At 39.9% G+C, this 26,826-nt stretch overlaps 1 protein-coding gene across 6 annotated transcripts in view; it reads right to left on the bottom strand.

Annotated features, from left to right (window-relative positions):
- Positions 1–3,312: 3,312 nt before the first annotated feature.
- The window catches only part of GLRA2 (glycine receptor alpha 2), a 127,900-nt gene continuing 104,386 nt past the window's right edge, over positions 3,313–26,826 (bottom strand). For all 6 annotated transcript variants that reach the window (XM_032983894.2, XM_032983893.2, XM_032983896.2 and 3 more), the window contains one exon: positions 3,313–4,842. In XM_032983894.2, the coding sequence (XP_032839785.1) occupies positions 4,564–4,842 (279 nt within the window). In that variant the 3' untranslated portion in view covers positions 3,313–4,563. The remainder of the gene's footprint in view (positions 4,843–26,826) is intronic.

Here is a 26,826-nt window from a genome sequence, read left to right as displayed (position 1 = left end):
TTCCTTGCCATGTTCTAATTTTAAAGGAATAAGGATTAGAAAGTTGTGCATATACTTTTTATGCTGTCTGCTCACATCAAATATATTTATTTCTGTATTTAGAAATATATTCCTGAATATAGAAATATCAATATTGTACGGGGTCTGATCTTTTGAATAAGTTTACAAAATGTGACTTCAAGGTATTGCAGAATCCTGTTGCTGAGCCAAAACCACCAATTCAGCCCAGTAAGAGCCCTTCCCAGGAAATGCCCATTCCTGTAAACTCAAAGATTAGTTTCAGATTCCTCCAGAATGTTTTCAGTAAAATCAGCTACATAAGGTTGTAAATTTTGGCTGGTGCCTCACATTTGGTCAGGCACCATTGGCTGGTTTGCACAAAGGTGCCGGCCTGTAGCAGTTCAGCCTGCAGTGGACAAACACTGGTTTTCTACTAGCTCTTTCCTACTGTCTTCAGCCTCTCATACTGGGGAAGAAGGGAAGCAGAGTGAGAAAGTCTCAACGTCTGTGGATGAGTGGGGTTGGCCCCCACTCCTCACCTCTGTAGCACAAGAAAAAGTCTGACCCCAGAGGCATCATGTATTCTGGAGTTGTACCCCAGCAGTTGCGAATTGCTGGAATCTCATATCGAAGACTCCAAAAGCCTCTATTGCTACACCACCTACCACCTATGATTCAGTACATCCCAAGTGATGGCTCTGCCACCTGAAAAAATATGGAGAAAAAGAAATAGGAGAGAGGAACAAAAAGAGATCTCTCATCTCATATTGCACTTTTTTTTTTTTTTTTTCCACTTTCTTCCTATTGCAACAAGGTTTTTCTTAAAGATCTGTTTTAATCAATTAGGCTTTATCACAGCACATGACAACATCTACCTGGTGAGAGATGGCTAAACCCTTTTCATTAAGTATTGAACCACTCAGGTCCAGCCTGTAACAACAGGATGCCAATGACCTGACCTGATGTTTCATCCTTTAAAGACATGCTTAAAACATTTTAAGCTTTCTTGATAAATTAGAAGTCATCATAATTTTATTTTATAGCTAAATGCAAGTAGTTTAAATGCCCTAGGGCTTAATTTTATCTTACCAGCTAGAATTGTAACCTGCAGGTTTTCCAATAAGTCTGGAAGCTCTTCAGAATTAATCCCAGGTCTCTTTCCTTCTATCCTGCTGTGTCTCCTGCTTCACAAAAGCTATTTTTCTGGGACTTATTTTCTAAACTATTATTTTTTTCTCTTGCAATAGTGTCTTGGAATTAAATTGCTTCACTATTAAGTTCTGTTACTTCTCTGAGTGCAAGGTGACTGGTTTTTGAGCCTTGTTTCTCTGATAACCCTACTGAGCATTTGTTTAGGAAAGTCGTGTCCTTCTGTAAGTCCTGCTACCCTTGTTATCTGACTTTTTATTGGCAGAGAGTTTCTCAGCCAGGAGACACCCTTCTGGTGCCAGGCATGTTCTTTGAGGAAAGGTTCTTTGATACCCATCTGGTATCAAACTGTCTCAGTGTGAGACAGATCACAGCACACTGACCAGCATGCTGAGAAGTCTTCTGTATCACGTGGCCATTCCTAATTGCCATGCTTGGTGGGCCTTGTCCGTTTGCATGCATCACTTATGTCTAAAATTTAGTCAGATAATTTCAAGGTTTACAACTAATTGCTGTGTAGCTATAAATTCTGTCTGTCTTCAAAAAGAGAGAGACCTGTAAGGATTTTGTGCACAGATTACTCCCATGCCTAGAGCTAGGTTTATATACAAGGCAACAGTGAAGCAATCTTCCCATGGATACTGTCAGCATATCTCAAATCCAATCAGCAGAATATTTTAGCAATCTATTTAGTCAATGCTAATAGCCAAGCACTGCAAAGCGTGCAGGTGAATTTGTGATGTGGATGCTGGAGGCACATGGGCTTCTCCACAAAAAGGGACGCACAGACATCCATCAGCTGAGAACAGTTTTGCATTCCTAGTGCATACGGGGGAGCTATGAGAAATAGGCTCTGACATTCATTAGCAACACATCTGGGAGCTGAGGATTAACATTAATCCTGGTATTACACCTTCATTTAAAGCAAAGTTTCTGAAATGAGGGGCTGGTAAAAGTGAGCTCTGAATGTTTATGTACCAATGAAGGCTCCTAACTTCCCATACAAACACAGTTTACAGCTGGGTATCCTCACCCTGTTGGAGCTCATGGGACTAGGATTGTGCATCTACTACTTTATCCATTAATCAAATAGTGCTCCACTTTAAAAAGGAATAAAATAAAATCTTATACTATAAAAATTACAAATATTACGACACCTTTGAGTCAAATGCTTGTTTTGCAAAGCAAACCAGTTTGGACATTTGTCTTGAGTTCTCACTGGTTCTCCCGTCTAGGACCGTCAGTCACGTCTGGATCCACAGTCTCAAAGAGATGAAGATGACTGTTGCCAATTCCATCACAGGTGTGAGTGACAGGAGAGTCCACAGGGCTCAGAAGGGTATGGAAAGATAAAATCCACAACTGGCTTTTTACCATTAATGTATGTAACTGTTTGGGAATCAGACTTGTCAAGATGTCTAGATTCCCTCCCTGGTCCTGGGAGAGGAAGAAAGCCTGGTTACAGGCAGCGGTGTGGAGAGGGACGGGGACACAGACCCACAGACACACACACTCACAAACACAGGCTCAGCCAGGCTGTGGTACCTTTAACCACAACGTCTTGGCAGAAGCTGGTCCAGGAGACAGACCAGAGTGAGAAATGCTGGAGGCACAGTGTGTCTCTGCACCACACCTCACCAGGGGAGGGGCAAAAGACGCCTGTGCTGGGCAACTACAGGGTGTGTATTTTGGCCTCTCAAGAGAAAGGCGTGAATTGGATGCAATTTAATTTGCCTTTAACCTATCTGTTGTTATAATGTCTACAGGAGGCACCTGAGTGCCAAAGTGGGGAAGCTGTAAGAAAGTCAGAAGAAATTTTAGGATACACCCAAACCAGGCGTAGCACACGTGCAGCTGGCGTGTGCTTCTTGCCATGCACGGCTGCTGTGAGCAGCCTCCTCCCCTAGGCCTGCCGCTGCAAATGCAAATGTTCTGCAAATGCTCCTGTCATATCCCAGCCCCATTTCTGACACAGGCCTTGACATACTCCCAGGGACTGCAACAGCCTCTTTGCTGCAGGATGGATAGCAAAATTTGGCGTGCTAAGTAAGCCAGGTAAGCAGAAGGTTGCTTTTAACCCTCTTTCTGTTGACAGAGAAGTGGAAGAGCTGGGCTGTGATGCAAACAGCCCTGATGCTGCAAATGAAGAAAATAGTAAAGAGATGTTAGTACCACATTTAGCTTTATTGAAATTGAACAAATACCTTTTTTTAATAAACCCTTTTACAGCAAGTGTAAAATTTTAATGTTTGATTCATCTTATGTTACAGGTTGTCATCTTCTGTGTAAGCAAAAATACCATCTTTTTTTTTTTTTTTTTTTTTTTTTTTTTTTAATTTTCTACTTTAAAACATGTAGCAAGGATTTGAATAACACAGATCCGGCACCAAAAGGTAACAGGTTCTGAAAATCACAGTACAGTTTTAAAATTCTTAGGTTAATTAATGATATTTAAAATGATAGCCACTTTGAGTAAAGATATAAATTAGAGGTCTGTAAACAAGTTGTGTTTACCTATAGAGCTATTGATTGCAGCTACAATGAGAGCAGTAATAGAAACTCAATGCTAAACTGAGCTACACCTCTGAGGAAAGAAGTTCTTACTAAGTAGTGTGGTACAGGGTAGCACAATAGGTAAAATACAGTTTGGCACCTCAAGTTGCATGTAAAATCAGCAGAAATAAAATGAAGTAAGTGCACTGTCTTCCAACAAAAAATAAACTGGGCAGTTTCACTGGTTTGGAGTGTCAACTATCAAATAAATCACACAACACACAAGTTCAACCCCAAAATTACAATTCTAGTAAAGCAAGATAAGATTAAAATGCACACCCACAAGGATAGTAAAGTATAAATTTTTTTTTTCTTTTTTTTTTTTTTTTTTTCCTCTCCCCTATCAGTAGAAATAATTTACAACCCACAAAAGGACTCCTTGGTGAAACCATTAACTACGGACATGGTCATGGAATGTAGCTCAGTAGACTTGTTTCAAATAGAAAGGCAACAATATCCTGAAAAAGTTTGGTCCTCTTATAACTCCCTGTACTGTAGCCACCACAGTCTTTTGGTAGATGTTTTAGGAGAATGGTTAGTTTTCTGGTTCTCTTTTGTTTTGAAAGATAATATACTGGTGATAAAGCTGGGTAAAATTTGGCCCCATTTACAGATGTCTGACCAATGCTGAATCTGGAAGAACAACACTGAGAGTACATAGGGGGAACCATTATTGTCTGGTCTCATGGCATATTTTTTCATGCAATCACTTTTCCTTCTATACTTCTTTTCCTCTTTGTTCATTTTTTCTTCAATGTCCTGCAGGGGAAAAGAAACTCTTAGTCCAAATGACAAAAAGACATTTCACTGTTTATTTACACATGAATCACTTTGGCTAAGAAGTCCTGGTGAACCAGTTGCCTATTTCTTGTGTATGTCCTCATGCCGTATAATCTTGTATGTAATCCAGTAAAAGATGTTGAAAATGAGGAAGGCGAGTGGGAATGCAGCACGGGATATTGTATCAATCCTTTTTGCACGGTCAACAAATTTCTTTTTGATGGAATCTGAATCCTTTGGTGGTGCCGGGGGTGGGTTAGGTGGAGTAGCCTTGACTGCTGTGCCATCTTTGACTTGGAGGCAGTGACCCATGCCATAGCCACTGAAATTGAATCGACTGTCACGAGCAACTTCATCTTCCTGGGGGATAAAGAAGACAAATAAGACACAAAGTAATATCAAGCATGCCATATAGTTGAGTAGTTGAGGTGCACGCCTTCAAGACACCTAAGCAAATTAGCTGGTTAAGCTATCATACAAAGTCCAGGTATCAAAGACAAGCAAGCAATTAAAACCCACATAAAAATACATGGAAATTAGGTGACTGCCAGTGCTTGTGAATCAGAGCTTTAATTTTTCTAGCTATGACTAAATCGAGTGCCCTGAGCATCAAGCTGTATCCCAACCCCATAGGGAAGAGATCCGACTCCACAGGTTTCTCATCGCTCTCCTTGGGCTGGCTGTGGGGAGGAAACACGGCCGTGTTGGTAGCAGGGAGTCTGCTCTGGCCAGGTTGAATTGGGTGACCCAGCGAGCCAGGGGCCCAAGCTCGTGGCAGTGCGTATCCATTGCTCAGTCTAACCGCCGCCTTGCACGTCTGTCTCCAATCTACAAAACAAGGACAGAGCACGGTCCCTCCTTGCTCACAGGAGCACTCAGACAATCAATACTTCAAAGTGCACTGGGCCCTTGCATTTAGTGGTAACCGGGAGTTAGGTGCAATAGCACGAGCTAATACAGCACCATCTTGCAGAAATCCATTCTGTCTCTTGTCTGAGTGGGTAATATTTGTTTTTGGGCAGGTGAGTAACTACAACTGAACTTTATCACCATGATAACTGTGTGATGAAAGGTTTGTGACTGTGCTGGTAAATTCTCACTGATGTTTCTCCTGTCTGATAGCACAATAATACACAAGTTAACAGCTACTGGCAGCCCTCCATGAAGGATTCAAAATCAACAAACAAGCAGCTCATTTTTTTTTCATTCCAGCAGGGATGAATTGTCGGTCCAGCAGCTTGCCCTAACTAAAGCCCTTCTCTTCAACTGACAAATACTTCATCGTTGACTTAAAATGACTGCTTCTTGCGCTCACAAGGAGCCCACTCCCTCACTGGGAATACTCCCTCATACCTCTCACTAAACCACAGCCTTCTGTTCTTAACAGAGGATCAGAGACTGCAATAAAAAAATCACAGCAGCAAGATATTGAATAAGGAGTACATCTGATGAACTTGGGGGTGGGGAGGGAGGATAATTTACACCTATTCAGGATGTAAATCACTGCTCCTTCACAGAAGCACCTCTTTCAATAATTGCATTTTTCTGTCTCCCCAGCTCCAGCATTGGAATTGAATATATCACCAGACTTGCTCTCCTTACCTTGGAGCTGATGTGCAAGTGTGAATAACAAATAGCATGATCCAAGGCTACCAAATGAGAAATAGTCACTCTGACTGCTTATGACATTGAATGCTTATGGAAGAAGGATGGACAGTAAAGAGTGCTTTGGAGTCCTTGTCTGTGCAGCCTGAGGACTATTCTACAGTGCATCTGTGAGCAGGTGGAAAATTCTGGTATTTCAAGGCTGTTTGAGCACTTACCCAGGGTTTATACCCTTTTCATTTCAAAAGCTCACCATCATTAAGAAAAAGAAGCATGGTCCTCTCCTTTTTCAATTTTATTTATTTACAGTTTGCAGTCCCTCTGCGAAAACTCTGAAATTCTGCTTGTCCTAGTGATTATAAATATGTAAAGTATTTTAAAGATGAACCCGGTGAGACCTAAATTCTGTATAGTCTTATAAGCAAGGCTTCTCTTGCATGACTTAATAACACCACAAAGTCCCCCAATAATACAGGGATCTGCCCTCCTTGCAGCAGTTTCTGTTTTACTGAGTTTGAAGGATAAAATGCATACCCAGGACACAAGAGGTGATTAAAAAGGGTAACAGATTTTCAGCAGCTGTGTTGCCATATGTACTTCATTCATTTTTTTAAAAATTTAATTTCTGTTACTCCTGAGGGATCTATGGGAGTCAAAAAAGAATCTACTGAGCTCAGCGCAGGGGCTTGGAGAGTCCTGACTTCGACTGTGCCAGCTGGGTCGAGGCTTTGTCGTGTGGGGGTGAGCAATCCATCTTCAATGCCACAGACCTGCTTTTGAGTTTACACTGTTGTAATTCGAGTGGGAAGCCACCTGAGATTAAGGACAAGGATGTTTAAATCACATTATTTTAGGCTTTCTGCACCCAACCTTTAGCTGTAAGGAGCCACTTGTTTCCCAATGTTCGTTATAGCCCTGCTTCCCTCACCCTGCCCCCCAGACAGTTGGCTCTGCCACTTCTTTCTCACAAAATCCAGAGGAAAATGTGCCTGGTCTCCATGCTAGTTGTTTTTTTTGTTGTTGTTGTTGGTTTTTTTTTTTTTTGTTTTTTTTTGTTGTTGTTGTTGTTGTTGTTTTGGTTTTTTTTGTTTGTTTTTTTTTTTTAATCAGAATCAAGTAGATGCAGATTTACCCTGGATACAATAGGTACAGCATTCACCTGGGGTATGAAGAGGACATGCTCAGTTTCATTCTCTGAGCAGATTTGAATCTCCTTCTTCCCAATAAATCTCTGGATTGGTTTGTTACCTGTTCTCCTAACAAGGAGCTGTTTGCTGGTTGCAAAAAAGTGTGTGTTTATGTAGGTTTTTTTTTCAATCTTTATCAGAAAAACTTCTTTTAAAGACTAAGTGATTAATTGAGAGAATGGCACTGTGTTTCTACCCTGTCACTCGTTTCTGTGTTTGATATTGCACTCTTACAAAATCTTAGCACTAGAGACACCTAAACTGTAGCTGTTGCAATCATCTAAGTGCCACTGGAAGCAAGGAAAGCTACAGTCCTTAAAGTCCCACCTCTAGCCCTGGAGGTGCCACAGCTCCATAACTACCACGATAATTTCAGCAGTAAATTCCCCCAGGAGCTGAAGAGGCTTTGCAGTCTGGCACCTGCCTGCCCTCTGAGTGCTACCAGCATCTGCAGCTTCACAGGCAAGACCTGACCCTGTCAGAGCTCTCCTACCTGATCAGACATCATCTGAAGGACCTCAGGGTGGTGAGGTCTCTGCCCTTTCTGATGAAATTTGCCAATAGTGTTTAAATTAACAATGAAACCCTGCAGAGATGAAGACCCATGTGTCTGTGCTAGGAGGATACTTTTCCCATGAGACTTGCAGTCAGGCTTGTGCCCTGTTGGATCCTAATCCCTTAAACTGGTTCCATCCAAAATGAAACAGCAGGGACAGAAGGGCTTCCTCCCTGCTGCTGAAGGGAGCCAAGGGTCACCCCAGTGCTGGAACTTCATTGTCCATGCTGCTCATGGGTTAGCTCATTCTGGCGTGAACCACGCCAACAAGCTTTTTCCAGATGAACCTGCTCCACTGGGGACTAATGCGACACACTGCGGTCATAAGCCATGTGGTCGTATTCAGCCTCAGGAACAATAAAATCCCTGATGTGATTTACTTTAGCAGTACAGATGTAGTTAAAAAAACAGTCTCTAAACCACAGTAATCTTATGACAAAGCTACAATTTGACAATTCGGATTATCTTCCAACATTCTGTTACATACAAAGGATTTGGGGGAATAGTCACAGAGAAAGAAAAGCATTTAGATCCTTTGACAAAGACAACACTTCTTTTTCATGTTTCAAAATGTGAGATGAAGAACTGACCTCAAGTACCTTCCCTTAACACAGTGGATATATATTCCATTAACCCAGAGGCTTGGTGAACTACTAGGCAACTTGCCTAGGGTACCTTCTGGTGGGGTTGCAGACTGACTCCTCATTTGCCAGGTCACATTCAGTTCATACTATCTGACATAGCCTGCTATGGAGCCTCGACCAAAGACAGTCTTCAGCCTGTGCTGTTCACCACCTTAGTCACTGGTAAAATAGTCCAAATGACTTTGCAAACATCTCTACCATTGTTTTAATTAGATTACACATAAAACTAATTTTAAACTAGACAGGATCTCACTTGCTTAAATCCCAGGCTATTTATGTTTTCACAGATTTTAAAACCAAAATCAAAATGCAGCTGAAAGCCACCAGACATCAGCTGGAGTGACAGAATCCACTGCCATTGAAGTCATTAACTTTATCCTTCTAAAGGGATGTGAAGTTAGTCTTGCATAATACATAGTCATAACTCAATCTGCCCTTGATAAAGACATAGGGAAAAGGGTCACAAGCTAGGATGAGAAACAGAAAAGAAATAAGTAACAAGATCAAAGTATTCTTTTGCTGGTTTCCTCTCAGATGTTCACACTCCAGAGTATTTTAGAATTATCCTTTGAAAACTAACTACATTTCCTGGGATTTGGACAAATTCTTTCTACAGACACTTTTTCAACAGCATAGATTTATGTGTATTATTTAGGATATCGCAATGGACATGCTTAGGTGTTGGTTTTAAACAATTTTCATCAAACAAGAATTACGTTTTTTTCTCAATTTTTATTTTCCCTTCATGAATTTAGTAATTTTCTGTGTTTTACAAAGTAATGGCATTATCTTCTCTTATGTTTACAGTAGGCAACATGTAAATTGGGGGGGGGGGCGGTATTTCTGACATGGTTTTCTTTCTTCATCTTCCATCTTTGTAAAGCTTTTATTTCTACTTCATCAGGTCTAGAATGTAATTCATACTACCAACTTCACACCAAAGCAATCAGGAAAAACACTTTAGAAAATCTAGTCCATTCAATGCCTTGCATGCACAGCTTTCCATACAATGCATGCTGAAGTGCTTTGTCCTGACCACTTTTAAATACTTATTATCAGCACTGACTCAGTTTTAACAATGAGGAAAATGAGAGAGAGGCTGGCTTCAAAGAGTGTATTTAATTTACTCTTTGATGTGATTTATTTGTTTAATTTTGCTACTCTTTTCCAACATATGGTGGGCAAACAATTTAAAAGACTATCTGGTTTAATTAAATATCAAGGACATAGAAGATTAATTTTAGGTACACGGTGGAGAACAGCAGAGAAATTTTCCTTTTTGCATTCATAAGCACAAAGTTAGAAACCCACAATAAATACAGACTTGAATGCAAAATGGAATCGGTAGGAATTAGTCACCAAAATAGCTTTGGAGACTTAATTCCTAAATCATCTTTATGATTTTGAGATACCTCCTGAATCTCAGTAGTTTACATAATTCATGGTGTGGTTTTGCAAAGACAGTCTTTTTCACATGGTTTCAGTTCTCAGGAGTTAATGAGTAAGTGTATCAAGGTGGTTAAGCTGAGTAACATGTTTGGACTTCCAAATCCTCTTTGGTTCCCCACAGAACACTCTTACAAAGCTAAATTGTCAGGAGATGAGAGGGAAGGTCCTTTTGTAGATTAACTGTTTATAGGCAGTAATTGAGTTTAGGAGTAAAAGATCAGTTTAATAACTGAGGAATTCACTGGAGGGAATCCCCAGGAATCTGCGCAAGAACCAGTATCAAGGAAGAGATTTGTGAATGAGCTGGGACAAAGGTTCCCAAGGGAAGGTACACATGTGAAACAGGCTATTCAAAGTGGACAAATCTAAGCCAGGCTTTCCAGGAGGATTTCTAAAGGCTGAGTGACTAAGAAACAAAATGTCAGTAAATTAAATACAGGGTTGATAAGTGCAAGGTAAAGCACATTGTAAAGGATAACCCTAATTACCTGCAGACGGTAATGGGCTCAGAATGGTTTCTTTCCTGGGTGGGAGTTTGGGGAATTACCATGTAGATGATTCTGACAACATTAGTCCTCTGCTAAGCAGCAGTCAGGCAACCGGCAAACAAAACAGAAAACGTCGTTCTCCCACTTTATCCACTTACAGCACGATCAGTTCTTGAACACGAGGAGCACTTCTGGCCACTCAAATTCAGTAAAGACATAACACAATTAGACAAAATACAAAGAGGAGCAGAAAGGATGATAAAAGATATAGAAAATGTCTTTTAAGACATTTGTATTGCTCTTTTTCTATATTTTTGCCTTTCTCTGCTTGAGGAGAAACAAAGTAGATGAGATTTCTTCATCTTAGAAAAGCTGTGTTTGGGGAAGGATATCACAGAGATCATAATATCGTTGTGAAAATTAATAAATAGATGGAAAATTAGTAGGTTACTTTTTTATGAGGTTTTGTTGTTTGATTTTGTTGTAGTTTTTTTTTTTTTCTAGTTTTTTTTTTTTGTGGTTTTTTTTTTTTTGTTGTTGTTGTTTTTTTGTTTTTTTTCAGTGCAGGAAGTAGAATAAAACACAATAACACCATGAAGGGGAAAGGGAGAATTTCTTTTTTAAAAGAAAGTTCTCTTTTATTTACTTGTGTAAACCACTGTGTGAGAACATTTCAGATGATGAAAATAGTACAATGTTGCAGATGCATAGGTCCAGGTGCAGCTGTTGAAAATGCATCCTAGTTCATGCAAAAGTGTACCCTTGGCTGCTTATTTTCAGAAGACAGGAAAGTCCTTCCAAGTTTGTCTTGGAGCTTTTAAATACGATTTGTCTCAATATCCATGCCTGTCCACTGCTGGAGAAAGGACCCTGGAACAGAAGCCACTCCTTCTCACCAAATATGTCATGTCCTGTGGGAATTCAGGTCTTCTACCTCTTGATAATATGCCAGGAGCTGACAGCAATGTTGAAATGTCCTGCATTTCCCCTAGTTTTTAATACTTTGAGTGCCGTGATTTTCTTTTCACATAGTTTTGCCTTGAGGATAAAGGGATCTCAGCTCACCTACACCAGATGCCTTTCCCACTCCTCCTTAATCCAGGATTCAGAGAAGCAGAAGGTGATCTAAAATTGTCACTTTCTCACCTCGATCCTACCCAAAGTATAGATCAAACACTTCCCAGAATTTAGCATAAGTATTGTTTTTCCTAAATATTCACCAAGATGTTTCATCAAAACCATAAAGAGTTTCTGACAGCTCTTTCCGCACGATGCTGATCCATCAGGACCCACCATTCTGTGTGTGACAGTGGTGTTCACCCCTTTCTACCTCTCCTAACACCAATTTTTTTGTTCACTAAGGTTTGTATTTTCTTTCATTTGGAAACTCATGCTTTATGAAATCTAAGTAAAACAGAGCTTATATTATAAATAGCACCATTTTAATTAATGGAAAAGAAATTGGTCATTGTTGTCTTTGGTAAAGATTTCCAATGGACAAATGTAGGTTTGTTTTAGAAAGATGTGTTTAATAATACCTCCTATCTCCAATAAACAGCAGAAGAATCTCTGAAGCATAAGTGATTTACTTAGTCTGTAAGAAAGTAAGTGAACTGTTGTAAATACAATAATGAAATGGTAGTTAATGTGGCTTCGCCCTCTTCAAGTAGGAATTGAACATTATCCAACTGAAAGAGTAACATAATTTAAACATGTTGTGGTGCAAAAATATTCTCCTGGCTTCAAATATCTTTAGGTGGAATCTAAATTTTTTTCAAGGATTATTTTAATAATAAAGATTATACAGTCAGTAAGAGTGATCAGTTTGTTACCAAAAAAAAAAAATATTTTTTCTTTAGTAAAGCAAGGTTTCCTTCTCCCAATTTTGCAAACACAGTCAATGTAAATTTCTTATTCAACTTCATGTTTTATATGTAATATAATTACCATTTTAATTTTGATGGAGAGAGGAAAGGGAAGGAGAGAAGGAGAGAGGGAGAACCAGTTGAATTGTTGTTTTGCAAAGCATCATGGAGGTTATGATAGAGAATTATAGCTCCTAAATAACAGAAGATCTATTCCTGACCCAGTATCTCGGTTTCCCTTTGTTTTAAATGAAAGTAATGCCTTAAAATATCCAGACACAATCATCTGTGAGTATCATATAAACATAATTTGTCTGGATATTAAATCCTTTCAGGACAGTCAAGTCTGGACACTTGATTACTCTTGGATAACCCCTCTGACAGTCTCTCTCTGATGAAAGCAGAAGTTGGCCACTTTATCGGTGGGAACGGCCCATTAGTCTGTTTTACATCAGATAAATACATGTTAATGACCTAGATTTGAAGGATAATCTGCTCTGACCAGAAATCTGTTGCATACAGAGAAACTAACTTCTGCTCATGCTGTCTGCATGAAAGGATGACCAAACTGCAAAGCTGGTGTTTAAATATGTGACTATTTCAGCTAGGATGTGGAGCAGCGGTTCATGGGTACATTGAAGCAAAATAATGTAAAGCAAGACTGTATTTGCTAAAATTTTAGAACCTCAAAAACCCAAAACACCGAGGGAAATGTACCTAAAACTCGCCTTTCCCACTTTCTCTTTCTTTCTGCAAAACATCTGCCCCAGGGGAGATGAGAGGGGGCACAAGGACAGGCTCTCCCTTGCCTCCCGCCAGCAGCGCTCAAGCCCCAGCCTCAGCCTCCAGCGCATGGGGCACCCGAGCTCACAGCCCTCAGCCACGGATGGGGAAATCTGAGCGCCTGCCTCCCCAGGAATTTCCCCATCAGGTTGTCTGGCGCTTCTCTCCAAGCAGATTTAAATATTTGGGGGAAGATGGTTTTTATTGCACCTTTGGGAAATTTCTCACTGGCCTCTGCCTCAGATGTAATCATCTTAGATGACATTGTTAGAGTACCCCCCATGCCCTGACCGTGGCATGTCAGAGTACACCCCCATTTGTCAAACAGTCAAAATAAAAAAAGAAAAAAAAAAAAAAAAAGAAGAAACAAGTATATATGTGTGTATAGGACCATAAATTCATGATTTGACTCATGCAGATTACACTCTAGAACAGTGTATTACTGGGGATTTTTTCAGGCTTGGGTTTTGATTCCCTCAGCTCCCCCAGTTTTCGGGGCCGACCTGCAGCCTACACTGCAGCAGGCCAGGGGCAGCGGGTGCTGTCCCCCCCGCCTGGGCCAGGGCTGGGGACGAACCTTTGGGACCTGTGGCATCCATGCCCCTTGCTAAGCACTAGATGTCTGTTGCCAGATGCTGGGAAGGAAGAGGCTTTTTTCCTGTCTGTTGGTGGATTCTTTCCTTCAAGACATTTGCTACAAGAAACACCCAGAACAAAACCCAGCAAATGCAGACAGAGATTACCAGAGCTTTCTCAGACATTCTTGCATTTAATTTATGCAAATACTACACAAAACAAATTAAATATTGCAAATTATGTTAATAATTTAAATTCTGTGGCTAAAAATAGTCAAGAATATCTGAATAATCTTAAAGAGTTCACATGCAAATTTTATGAGTTTTGTGTCTTTTTTTTTTTTTCCTGAGGAGACAAATCAACTCATAAATAAATGCCTTCCTTTTCCAGTTATCAGTTTTTAACACCAAACTTCCAGTAAATAATGTTTAGGGATTCTTATCTTCTATTACACAAATTATCCTTTCTGGCTTGCTTATGAGCTCTTGTTAGCCAAGATCTCAATCTGGATTTCTCTAGCTGTTTTTACATAGCTTTGAAACATGATTGGGTTAAGCAAAGTATTTGACAGCTATCTGCACTTCAAACTTGTTTCTAAAATTAAATTGTTGCATCTTAGAAACATCTTGACTGTTTTAATGTATTAGAAACTTACTATGCAGATAGACTTCTCTACTTTCATTTTGATTTGCTTCTATGAAGGTTGCTCTATAAAACTCTGATATTATTTATTCACAGCAAAATAAACATTCATCATCAGGTAAAAATCAATGGTACTCAATGCTATAGCAACTCGATAGTGCAATCTTTACACAGAATTGTTAGGGATTTTTTCCTCATCTGGTAAGTAACTAAATCCACAAATCCTACAAGGTCTTTGGAAGCATGCATGCAATGGGAAATTAAATAAGATTTAATTTAAAATAGGTGTGATGATAGTTTTTTCTTTTACTGTATTACACACATACACACAAAAATATACATATTCACACAGTCTGTATGCACCCACACATGTAGATATGTGTGCACACATATACATGTGGGCATCTACTTAGTCATCAAATGTGTTTTGTATTCCCTGAAGGCATTTGTCAAGTAGGAAGTCCATCTAGTGAGAATTTTTGTATGCCAGCGGAAGTGTAAGAGCCCTTTCCAGAGTGTTTATCAAACTGCAAACTCCATTTTGAGTAACTTGTCAAATGGTAACTTTTCTGTTAGCCTTTCCCCTTCTGATGGAAATGCAGTTCAGAGGAGCAGGGATACAGAACACATGGGCAAGGGTCATTAAACCTTCTCAATCCTCTCTGCTCATGAACAGGCTCTTTGGCTCGGTGCTGGCATCTCTCCAGAAGGACCATCTGCCCAGGCCAGTAGCTAAGCAACAGATCACCTGGTGATGGACTTTTATTACTTGGCAAAACTGACTAAAGGATAACCTGAAATAATAGATTTAATAGTATATTAAAAAAGTCAGTACTGAGAGTTAAAGGTAGATGAAACACAGAAGCATGGCTATAGCAGTGGAAGAGGTATTCTTGGGAGACAATCTCAGACAGTCACCTGAACTCAAGTTTTGATCAAGAATATCAAGGAAAATGGGAGAATAAAGGTACGATTAATTTATCTAGAGGAGAGAGCACACAAATAGTGCCAAAATCAAGGGTTGTTCTGCCAGGAGCCTTCCTGAAATATGTATGCTGTATGTTTCACCTTTTATGTGTCCTGGAGTAATTCTAAATCAGTGTTTGCAGTGCTGGAGCTCTGGAGGAGCCTGTCCTTGGGTATACTGAAGAGGTCAGGATTCACTTTGAGGTCCTGCAACCACTGGACTTTGAGGTCCTACTTTTGTGAGGGGATAACATCTGGGGAAGGATTGTGTTCAGAAAATATGCCAATAAGCCAGAGACTGAAGATGTGCAGGAGGCCCTTGAGACAAAGGCAGACTCAGCAGCACAAGTCTCTACTTCACTGGGCACCCAATGGCCTCATGAGTACCAGCCAGGAGCACTCTACTAGGATCAGAGAAGATGATGGGTTTAGGGGCAGCACAAATACTGCATAATAGGATATCACACACACTGTACATTCATAATGAGTGGGCATTAACTTGATTTGTTTGTCCTCTGAACTAGAAACATGAATGGGGTCTTAAAACCACTAATGTGAAACACAAGCAAATTGATTAAGGGAATAGTATTAAATAGCTATTCTTGGTCCTTTTGCTTGCCTGACTCCTTCCTTTTGCACCTGTCTCTTCTCTTGATTTCTTTTCTACTTTTTTCTACCACACTTTTTGCCTCACTAATTCCAAGTTCTGCTCTTGCCTACCGCCTCTTAGATGCTTTCATCCTCACTGATTTCCAAATATGTGACCTCCACCTTCTGCTTGCAAAATTCAGTTCCTTCCTGAACCACTGTCTGCTCTTGCCCCTTTCTGCTCTTTACAGCTAAATTCTCTTCCTCCAAAGAAATGAGAAATCATAAAAGTAGAGTTCCACCCTGCCAAGACCACCTTCTGAACTGAGAGGTGTCACTCTACCTTTCAAGAATAACTGGGAAATAGTTGATTTTTCTAAAATGAAAGCCTTCCACTTTTGGAAATCTACAGAGTTCCTAATTGCTAAAAGACTTTCCATTACTACCAAGCATTCTGAAATATATCGTTACTCATTTGTACTACTGTTCATGATATACAGTGTGCCTCGTTGCTGGCACAAAAATCTGAAGATCGCTGAGTGCATTGGCCCATGAGCTGTCTGTGCCTTTGTTCTGACCACTCAAAATATGCAACATGAACCATTTGAAGGCTTTGGAAAAAGAACACAGTGAGTGTTGCAAACCAACAAGTAGCATTTTACTTTTATTCTAACTTTAAAGCTCAGCAAAAACAGTTGTTGTTTGTGCATAGTACATGTTGTTCTAGTCTACTGAAAACTGAGTAACATGGCAGTATATGCAAATAGTAATAGATTAAAGATTTGGCATGCTCTGTAATACTACAATGACATGTCCAATCATAGCAGTACCATCTGCTTTTCCTTATATGTTCTAAATTTATAACACTGCTAATTTCTACATTAGTTTACACACTGCCTTGAGGAAACTACTTAACAGATAAGCATTATTTGGGCTTTGTGACTTATCTTTAGCAAACAGTTAGTAAATGTCTCTCCAATTACCCTCAGCTCTGTTCCTAAGAAAGGAGTTTAGAAATCAATAACATTGATTATGTACTCTTTTTATCAATGAAGGAATGCTAGTGACTTGCAATTCAAATGTTATTTCCCTAAGATTTTGCTCATTCGGATCTGGCTAGAATTTTGACAGATTGAAAGGTTATCAGACTTTCATAGAATCATAGAATAGTTTGGGTTAGAAGGGGCCTTCAAAGGACATCTAGTCCAACCCCCTGCAATGAGCAGGGACATCTTCAACTAGATCAGGTTGCTCAGAAGCCCATCCAGCCTGATCTTGAATGTTTCCAGGGTTGGGACATCTACCACCTCTCTGGACAACCTGTTCCAGTGTTTCACCACCCTCATTGTAAAAAATTTCTTCCTTCTACCTAATCAGAATCTACCCTCCTTTAGTTTAAAATCATTACCCCTTGTCCTGTCACAACAGGCCCTACTGAAAAGTCTGTCCCCATCTTTCTTATAAGCCTCCTTTAAGTACTGAAAGGCCTAAATATGGTCTCCCAAGAGCCTTCTCTTCTCCAGGGTAAACAACCCCAACTCTCTCAGTCTATCCTTATAGGAGAGGTGTTACAAACCTCTCCTGGCACTTGGACACCAGCACAGCACAAGAACCCTGGTATTGTACAGCTAAGTGAAAATGAACCCCTTCTGTATGGAGTGGAAATTTTAACATATTGCTAACTCTGCTTTCTCTTCAGGTGGTGTTCAATTTGACGTTACAGAAAATACCACCTTACTGATCAAGGCCATAAAAAACCCTTACAAAATACATGGATATGTTCTTCCTTCAATTTGGAAAGAAAACAAAAGTAATTGAAGAAGGCCCATGGACAGTATTGGCAATATCCCCCTCCTCGTGCTTGGTCACTGACACTCTGAAGCCAGGCAATGAAAAGTTGTCAATGGCTGTCTGGCCTTTCTATTAGCCTCTTGCCAGGTTGGCTTCATGGATGGATAGTTTACTGATGATCCCAAAGCTCATTTGCAGTGTCTCTGAATTGTGTTAGACTGATTAATTTCTCCCCACAGGATGAAAGGCTGAGTTATCCCTTCTTTGGGTCTGAGGGGAACAGGTATTTCACAGCATGAGACCACTGAACCATCACCTGAGGGGACAGCTGTCTAGAGGATATTTTAAACGTGTTTGACACATTCAAATAGATGGTTTCAGCTTGCCAGTCTTGGAATGACTCCTAAAATAAATGTCAATATAAAGAATAAGGCAATTTGTTTTGGATGATTAACAGAATCCGGCTCGTATATCCAAGGTGTGACAATTCCAATCACATCTTCATTTCAATTTACAGAAAAGAAATAAACTAGGCTTCATTATTGTTCATACTGCTGGTGCTATATATTTGACATGATAATCTACAGTATTAGTCAGTAAATTGACTCAGTGGACTGCCCTTGATCATATGCTCCATTTTCCGCTCAGCGGAGCCCTCTCTAACAGCTATATATAACCAGGGAGAGAAAAAAAAGAGACAGTTCTCTCTTAGATCATTATAAGATGATGTTGCGTTCAGTTTTCCTGTTGCTTCAAAGGTTATAAATGATGTGATCTTTTTGCCATTGCAGATAATGTATGGCTGCTGTTTGTCTGACTTGTCAACTCCTCACACAGAAATCCAATACTCCCCACTTGTCACATATTCATTTCAGATACGTGTTCACTTGCAGGGCCCAAAATGAAACAGTCACTATATTCCTATCTGCCAGTTTTCAAGTCTTGCCTTGTGTGGTCCTTCCTTGTCAAACCACAGTTGTCACGTTAGCAACGCACATGAGTATTTGCAGCAGAAGTAAAATCTCCTGATCGTAATTAAAATTCTGTATGCTTTTCTGTCAAATAAAGAAAATCATTGTGCATCTTAATCTGTAGTTCTCCTCTTTTGCCACTGTTTTTTAAATGTCTGATTACTGAGCTAATTGCTCAGGCAGGTTATTTTTAGACTGAATCATGTATTTAAGGGTTTTATATCACTGTCAAAATAAGTATTGGATTAATCCTGGCTCCTCATCTATGTGTTGAAAAATTGTTTCCTAAATCCAGACAGAAGTTAAAATTGGGAGTAACCCCTAAAAGGGGCTATAAGGTGAAGGGCAGTTCTCAGTGCTAAGAAAGGATGAGAACATGGACTCAGAAAGAAGACAGCTCAGCAGGAGACTGGCACGAGTTACAAAATCCAAAGTTGTGCAGCTGTATTTCAGTAGCATATCGGCAGCTGTAACCTGTGCTGCTGCAGAAGGAGGGGGAACCAAAGAGCCTTAGGATAGAAAGAGCCTATTGCTATTCCTGTCCAGAATGGTAAATAATTGTTCAGAGACTTTTTTACTGACCTTTGCTTCAGAAGTACTTGCAAGTCAAGGAGAATTACAGGGTGTAAATCAGAAATACTCAGCTGCGGGTCAGCACATCCACAAAGAGACACAATTCAGCTCAGTCTCCCTGAGGAACAATCCCTCACAAATCTCTCTTAAACTCACTCCTGATATATTGGGCACATTACAGAAGAAACTGTTTAACAGCACTGATTAATATTTTCAGCAGCTGTAAATCTCCCAGTGTACTGCCTGGTGCTGGCTCTGCCAGCTGGCTCTCAGGGGCTCTTCTGGTCCTGTTCCCTGCCATCCTACAATTCTGTGTTTGTACTTTGAAGAACAGAATAGAAATCAATAACCGTTCAGGCCAAACAGCTTTCTCTATGTTGTAATGCTTTAAACACGCAAAGAGGCTAAAGTCTAAGCCTCTTTGCTTCGAAGCTTTGAAAGCTGCTGGCAGAAAAGATTCCCAGATTCATATTAATTTGGTGCCAATTCTTAAGACATCTCCACTGTGATATGGAAGGCAAGAGGAGGGGACTTGTGGGAAAAGAAAGGTCTTAATTCACATCCCACCATAGCATGCCAATTACCCTTCGGGCACCCCTGTACCCCTGGGGTACAGAACTTTGGGAGTGGAGATGTCTGCCTCGGGCTAAGGCAGTTCCTGGCTCACATAAGAGATAAGGTGTGATATGTCCCCTAAAATACCTTTCTACTTCCCTTCAGATGAATAAGACCTCACTGCACAAGAACTAGGTTCTTGTTTCACAGCTGAAAGAGGTGAATATCTGACACACTCACGAGATCAGGTTGGGCAGCAAGGAACGTATAGCAGTGACAGAAAAAAAGTGAAAATCTGAGAACAGTGCCTGGGATGCCACATGCAATAAAACGATGTATTAGCCTCACATGAGGTTGAAAAAATATTCAGGAAATAACAGCTGTTAGGTTCAAACACAGCATCTGATGAAAAAAATCTTTTGTCATGATATGTCTGATATTCAACCCCAGCTATGCAAATACCCACAAGATAGCTCACCAGATAAAGTGAAAAACAGCAACAGAACAAAGAAGGGTGACAGAATCATCAGACAATGCATCAAAAAGCAAAATTCAAATAGATTATTTTTACAACAAAATAACACAATATAAGCCATGAGGGAAAGTGAACAAAGATCAAAGAGCAAATAAGAGACAGACAACACAAACAGGCATCCCCAATATCTAGAAATAATAGAAGAATAGGAGCATATAGCACCAGGGCATCTTAAAAGAGCTGTCATGTATTTGGGGAAAAAAACATCCTTTGTGCAAACTTGAAAAAAAAAAAGTATTTGCTGCTAGGGAGCAAGACAACACTTTCTGTGCCTGCAAAAAACTACCCTCTCTGGACTTTTTATTACTCTTTCTTCACACTCCTGTTTGGTCCCTATGAAAAAGTATAGTTTATATCTCCACCACATGAACATCCAGCACAGGTAACACTAAGGGCAGAATAATAAAAGACCAACCCATTAGCAAAAAATACAGAACTGACTCCACCGTAGTTCATGACAGACAAATCTAGGTCATTTCTAAAATAAGGAACAAAATGGCAGTGCTCAAAAGCATTTTACAAAAGAACTACAACAGCTGGCTAATCAATTGCTTTTATGTAAGATCTGAAGTCTATGTGAAGATGAAGATTTGGAACAGCAGCACTGACTTAGTGTTTCATGATTTTTTTTTTTTTTTTTTTTAATTATGGGAGCAAACAATCTTGTTTTCCCCCACTCTTTTTGCTTCCTTTCTTGCATGGGCTGAGGACCACGAGTATCTCCCCAACCACCATCTGAGAAATCTGAAATAGCGGGATGAAGTTAGCTTATGCTGAGTCCTTAAATACGCTAAATTTGTTCCTGATCTTGTTCATGTAATTGTATAAACAGAAGTATCTCATATCAGGAAGCAAACCTAGCATAAATAGCTTTCCTCCTTTCTCTTTCAACTCTGCTCTCCTTGCAGCCACAGTCCCTGAATTCAGTATTTCTTTGTTCATGACAAATACCAACTGAACCCTGTGAATAGGCATTAATTACAGTTTGCAAATCCATTAGTAATTCTGTTTGCTTTCAACTAATACACAGCTTTGGTTATTTCTATTTCTTGATTAACCTCGCACAAGATCTCTTTCCACTTCCAACACCCTTTTAACTCCTGACATGCTCTCTGGTGGCTCCAGTGGCCATGTGCACTCCTAATCCCACATGTGCTGAGGGGATAATATGAACAACTCATAGCAAGTTTAAGAAAAGTGTTCTACTAATTCTTAAATCATCACATTGAGCTGATGGGTCTATCCATAAATAGTAAAGGCTACTCATCACAAAAACACTACCCCTGGCTAAGAAAGTCCTTGAGCTGTGAAGTCCTGGAGCCCAGGAGGATGCCTTGAAAACATATTGCTGTCACGGAGAGCTTCCTGCACCAGGCAAATCTCTGGCCTAACACGGGACAGCCTTCTTGGCGTTTGTCATCTCCAGATGGAGCTTCTCACAGTGAAGAGATGCAGCCAGTTGCTGAACAGCTGCCCCATGAATTTCAGTGCTACACTGGCTATTTGGCTTCTAAGTTTGGATAATGACCAGAAGAAATGTTCCTAACAAGTCCCTTTGCCTTCTGATTATAATGCAGCATGTTTAGCTTAAACAGGTAACAATTTCATTTTGCCTAAGATGTAAACCTGAAATGCAATATTATACCTTTCTGTAAAAATTACTAAACCAATTGTTTACAAACGTTTTTAAAAATTCTATAATAAAGATCTGTATTTCTGATAGGAATCCAGTTTTATGGGGTTTGTGATAAGAAATGTGACTTTTGCTAGGTAGAAAGTTTAAGCTGAGAACAAATGCTGCATGAAAAACACATTGAGTAGGCTGTAAAGCCAAAAAACAGATTCACAAACGGGATAGGAAGAGCAGCTAAGCTCATGTTTGGTAGGAAACGGTTGAGAAGTATTTAAAAAAAAAAACTATATAGAGCAATAATTTTGAAGGTAGAAGATAAATCAAGAAGCAGCTAATCCTCTTTAGTTTTGTTTGGGAAATAATTACTAGAAATATTGGTGAGGCCACCTGGAGTGAGAAGCATGATACCCAAATATAAGAGACTCGGAGAGAGAACTAGAATTAATAAAACCAGAAAAGCTGAAGCCCAGACATGTCAGGACATGCCAGCATACAAGAGCCTGGGGGAAACTGGCAATTACTAGTTAGACAGGCACAAAAGAAATCCGGTGATCTATGTGGGAAATACAGTGTAAAGCCAGTGTAGGGAGAACAGTATCTAAAATATGGTACATCTCCTCTGCTTTTTCATTTTAGACACACACACACACACGCACAAATACCCAAGGAGGGACCTGTCTGATGGAAGATTAGCTGACATTATGGTCCAATAAGGAAACTGCAGTTGAACAGATGCATAATTTGTCACTACTCCTCTGTAAAGGATGGGGCAAGAACTTGAAAAGCTTGCACAAAAAGTAACTGTCTTCTGCAAGAGCCACCGGAAGGCTATAGGAAATATTTATATAGCCTATTGGTAGGGCTGTAAAATTATTGAGCAAGAGCACGAAGTGATTTTCAGAAGTCTTGAGTATCCACTCATTGGTGTAAATATCTGCCAACACAAGAATGTCCCCCAGATTTCGCATGTGAAGTCCTGTGACAGTGCCAGGATCACCAACATTTCAAAGTTTGGACGGAGTACTTATGCAGTATAAGCATTCATGCTGCACATGCAATGAAACAGATGGGACCAGACAAATGCATCTTAATTCATCTAACTAGGTATGTAATGGCGAAAAAAGAGTATTAGGACCTTGTACGTCTTCCAGACAGAAGATACCAAGGGCTCTAAAAGAGCATCCTGTGATGCTCAGGTTCTTTCTACCTCACCAGCCTGTCGTGTCATCACCCTTGATTAGGCTCACTATAATTTCCTTGCCTGCTATGCTCAGCATAAAAAAAAGCCTACGAGATGAAAATTCTGCAGCTGAGGCAAGTGAAGAGACTTAGTGTCTGGTTCTACACTGTGCTTTGCAAAATATGAAGACCATGAATGTGATAAAACTCTTCAGGTTTTTTGCATAAATATCTGTTGTACGTCTCTTTCCTGTCAGTTTGTCAACAGAAACAAACCATATTAGAAAAGTGAGCCCTCCATGAAAGTGAAAGAGAAAGCTGGCAAAAGTTAAGAGAAAACAGATAGATTAATTTTTCAGAAAGTTTGTGCTAGAGAATATCAGGACTGCTACATGTAGGCACCTGTAAGACTTTACATCCTGAGGAGGAAATGCATCACTTGCTTTCCTAGAATGACATGCAAGATCTCACATTTGTGCAACTCAAATAATCTTTAATGAACAGGGTTTGTGATATCCATTCTTAATTAGTTATTCTTTTGACAGATGAAGATGACAGAGCACCTGAAGGCCAGTCTCTACCACCAGCAGGCTTGGGAAGGTTTAACAGGAAAATGAATGAATCAGTCACAGGCAGAGCACTTCCCCATGACTAGCAGAAAGAGTTATCTCAGAAAACTACAAGGAGAACCACTTGAAGATAGTGAAGTGAGACTTGAAAACAAACATATAAATCTTGCCATGATATCACAGAGAAATTAAGACCTTAGCATCTTGGTAAAATAACTTGCACTTATGCAAGTGGATTATAAATGTGTGTGTACAGATGCACACACAGTATCTGTATGAGAAATTACATACACAAGTTAGAAATTAAATGATTCGAAGAACTATGCTATCGCTCAGAGAGAAGTTACAGGTTCAATGAAGAAATTCATAGGTAGGATTCTGGACTTCTGTCACTTCACGTCTTTTGGCAACCACAGCAGCCTTTTCTGACCTTTCCAATCTGTTTCTCCAGGAGCTAAAAATACTCTGGCACACTCAGTATGCCAGATACATTCAACCAGCCACTGGAAAACTGAGCTTTTCAAGAGTAAGTCCTTCTTGACATTGATCCTGCTGTAGTAAAGAAGTGTTGTGTGGGAAGATCCAGGGCTGTGCCAGCTCTGAGATAACACACATCTCAGTGTGAGATGTCCAGTCACAGAGTGGAGGTTGGTAAATTTTTAGTGACCTGTGGCTGGGCTTCACAAGCAGTTTTCAGATGCTTCCAATTTGAAATGGGTCTTTGTGAGGACTCTGGGAGGTCTCAGTAACAAGCCCTCAGATTATGTGGAGTTTCAAGGTGTTTATTCCTTCCAGCGTAACTATCCCTAACTCCCTCTTCATATTGCAGCAAAGAAAATCTCCTTGTTCATCTATCCATCTACTACCAGTTGTCCAATTGCTTCTTTTGTGCAAGATAGATTAGTGTTATTACAAAAAAAAAAAAAAACCCAAAAAATTAAAAAAAAAAAAAAAGGAAAGAATATCAGGTTTCAGGAAAAATACTACTTAAGCATGGTTATCCATATTTACCCATATTTACAGGAAATAACATCTTGCTCTAGCATTGAATCAAGTGAAATAAACATGTCTGATCATTAAATCAAAGTAATTGTGTCAGAATCAGGCTCTGACTGATCAGTTTGCCATAAGCCATGGCTGTTAACTTGAACAGGAATGACTAAACAATGTTGTTTTCCCTCTGGAAAACAAGACAGGGAAACAAATGGCTTCAACACTACTTTTTAAAAAGTACTATAAAAACTAGATTTTACTGGAACCCATGAAGTTTTTCAGACCTTGAGACAGCATGAGGTTTCAACAGTCTAGTTAACACCATTTGGTTTTGCACAATGTCATTTGGACAACATCATTACAGAATGCTTCACAATTAATTACATTCAAATAGCAGCTTCTATCCCCTGTGGAGAACGAGACTAATTGGGTCAGATGTAAATATGCATTTCATGGATCCTACTGAACACTTTGCCCATCTCACCAATTTACCATGTAATTTGATACAACTGGTGTACTATGCTCTGGAGATGTGCAGGGTGAGCACAGTTGCCAGTCAGGGTAGAAATGCACGAGTACAACAGTGCTGGTATTCTCAGTCTGCATTATGCTTGGATTTAACTGCCCAACCTTTTAATTCTCTTGCAGAAATACTAATCTGTATTTATTCATGCTGAAATACTCTGCTGTTGAAAATGAGGCTTGAGACAGAACTCAGAACTGATATGAAGCATCGTGACAGACCCCTGGCAACATGGGATCAGAAACTGTTCTCCCCCAGGTGTCTCCACCCCGTCATTGGAAAGAGGACCTGGTCATCACTGCAGTGAGAAACCCTGAGATCAGGGCTTTATTGGGTTCTGACTCTAAGCAGGGAAAGAGTAAAGATAAGCTACCTACAAGGAAGCAACAAAGGAGACAACTTTGGAACAAAGTTGTTTTCTTGACCCCTTGTGCAGCCTAAGCCTAAATCTTGGGACTGCAATAGTTTTTCACCCTCTTTCTGTGAGCTTTGGGTAGGGTCAGTTTGGGTTAAACATGCTCCTCCCAAAGTCCCCTTTCTTCATTTTTTTTTTATCGTAAAACATGTATTTGACATTTTTTTCACTTTTTTTTTTTTTCCATGAAATGAGGTGGGCCAGAACACACCCAGCAAACCAGTCATGATTTTCTAAAATAATCTGGAAAACAAAAGCTTGTGAATGTGGCAGATGGTTCTTGAAAAGACACTTCTTGTTGCTTTAAAGCATCAAAAATAAGAACACCATTTCCTGCATCTTTCCAGCTTCCTCTGCCCTATTTTCAGTTTGCACTCTCCCCAAGGTATAATAAAAAATGAGACATTTGCACCCAGCTGGAGAGTACCTTTCATGAGCTGGAAAACTGCAGAGTTCATTTCTGGTGTGTTTCCTGCTGTTCATGAGTAACTACCAGGACAAACTCGCTTAAGTGAAGTGCAAACTTCAGTCCCTGAGGCTTGTCAGTTCAGAGCTGATCCTTTTAGCCACTGCATGCTGAGAAGGTACAAGAGAGGATTCGGAGTTTCTGAAGCAAAGTTACACTACCAAGCAAACAAAAAAAAACTTTAGCAAGCACTCCTTCTGGCTTTTCCAGTCCTGCCTGTCCCAGGTGGTGCAGCATAGTCACTTCGTCATCACAGATCTGAAATATTGTAATATTACTGTTCTGTAGCCCCTTACAATGCTTATGTCCTGTTCAAAGCCTATTTAACATTAAGGAGTAATTTGATAAAGTATTTGCAAGTGGCCAACATCAGTCTGTACTATATCATGTCCTACTTGGTGCTTTGGTTTTGGGCCTGGTTCCTACAGTTTGATTATCTGTCCCCTGCTCCCATAGAGTACTCTACGTTGCACGTCTCAACATTTCAGAGCATATAAAGATTCACCATTCTGCAGACTTACCTAGTCTCCATCACTTCTCCACTTCTCTGGTTTCCTCTACCTCTAGACTAGGAATATTTTACCCATCCTCAATTTCTGTGGTGTTTTTTTTTTTCTGCTGTTGTTGTTGCTCTGTTTTCTGTTTTTTTTTTTTTTTTTCAGGAGTTGTAATTTGTTCTCCTAATTTTGTTCTAGTTTTGCCTCTACTCTGGAACCTAGATTCCATTACTTCAGCTTGTGCACTTGTGCTCTATCAGCTTTCATTAATGCTTAGATATCTGGGACTTCTCCT

Source organism: Tyto alba, unplaced genomic scaffold (assembly GCF_018691265.1).
Source record: "Tyto alba isolate M040663 unplaced genomic scaffold, T.alba_DEE_v4.0 Super-Scaffold_14, whole genome shotgun sequence".
Classification (NCBI taxonomy): domain Eukaryota; kingdom Metazoa; phylum Chordata; class Aves; order Strigiformes; family Tytonidae; genus Tyto; species Tyto alba.
This window is presented reverse-complemented; position numbering and strand designations above follow the sequence as displayed.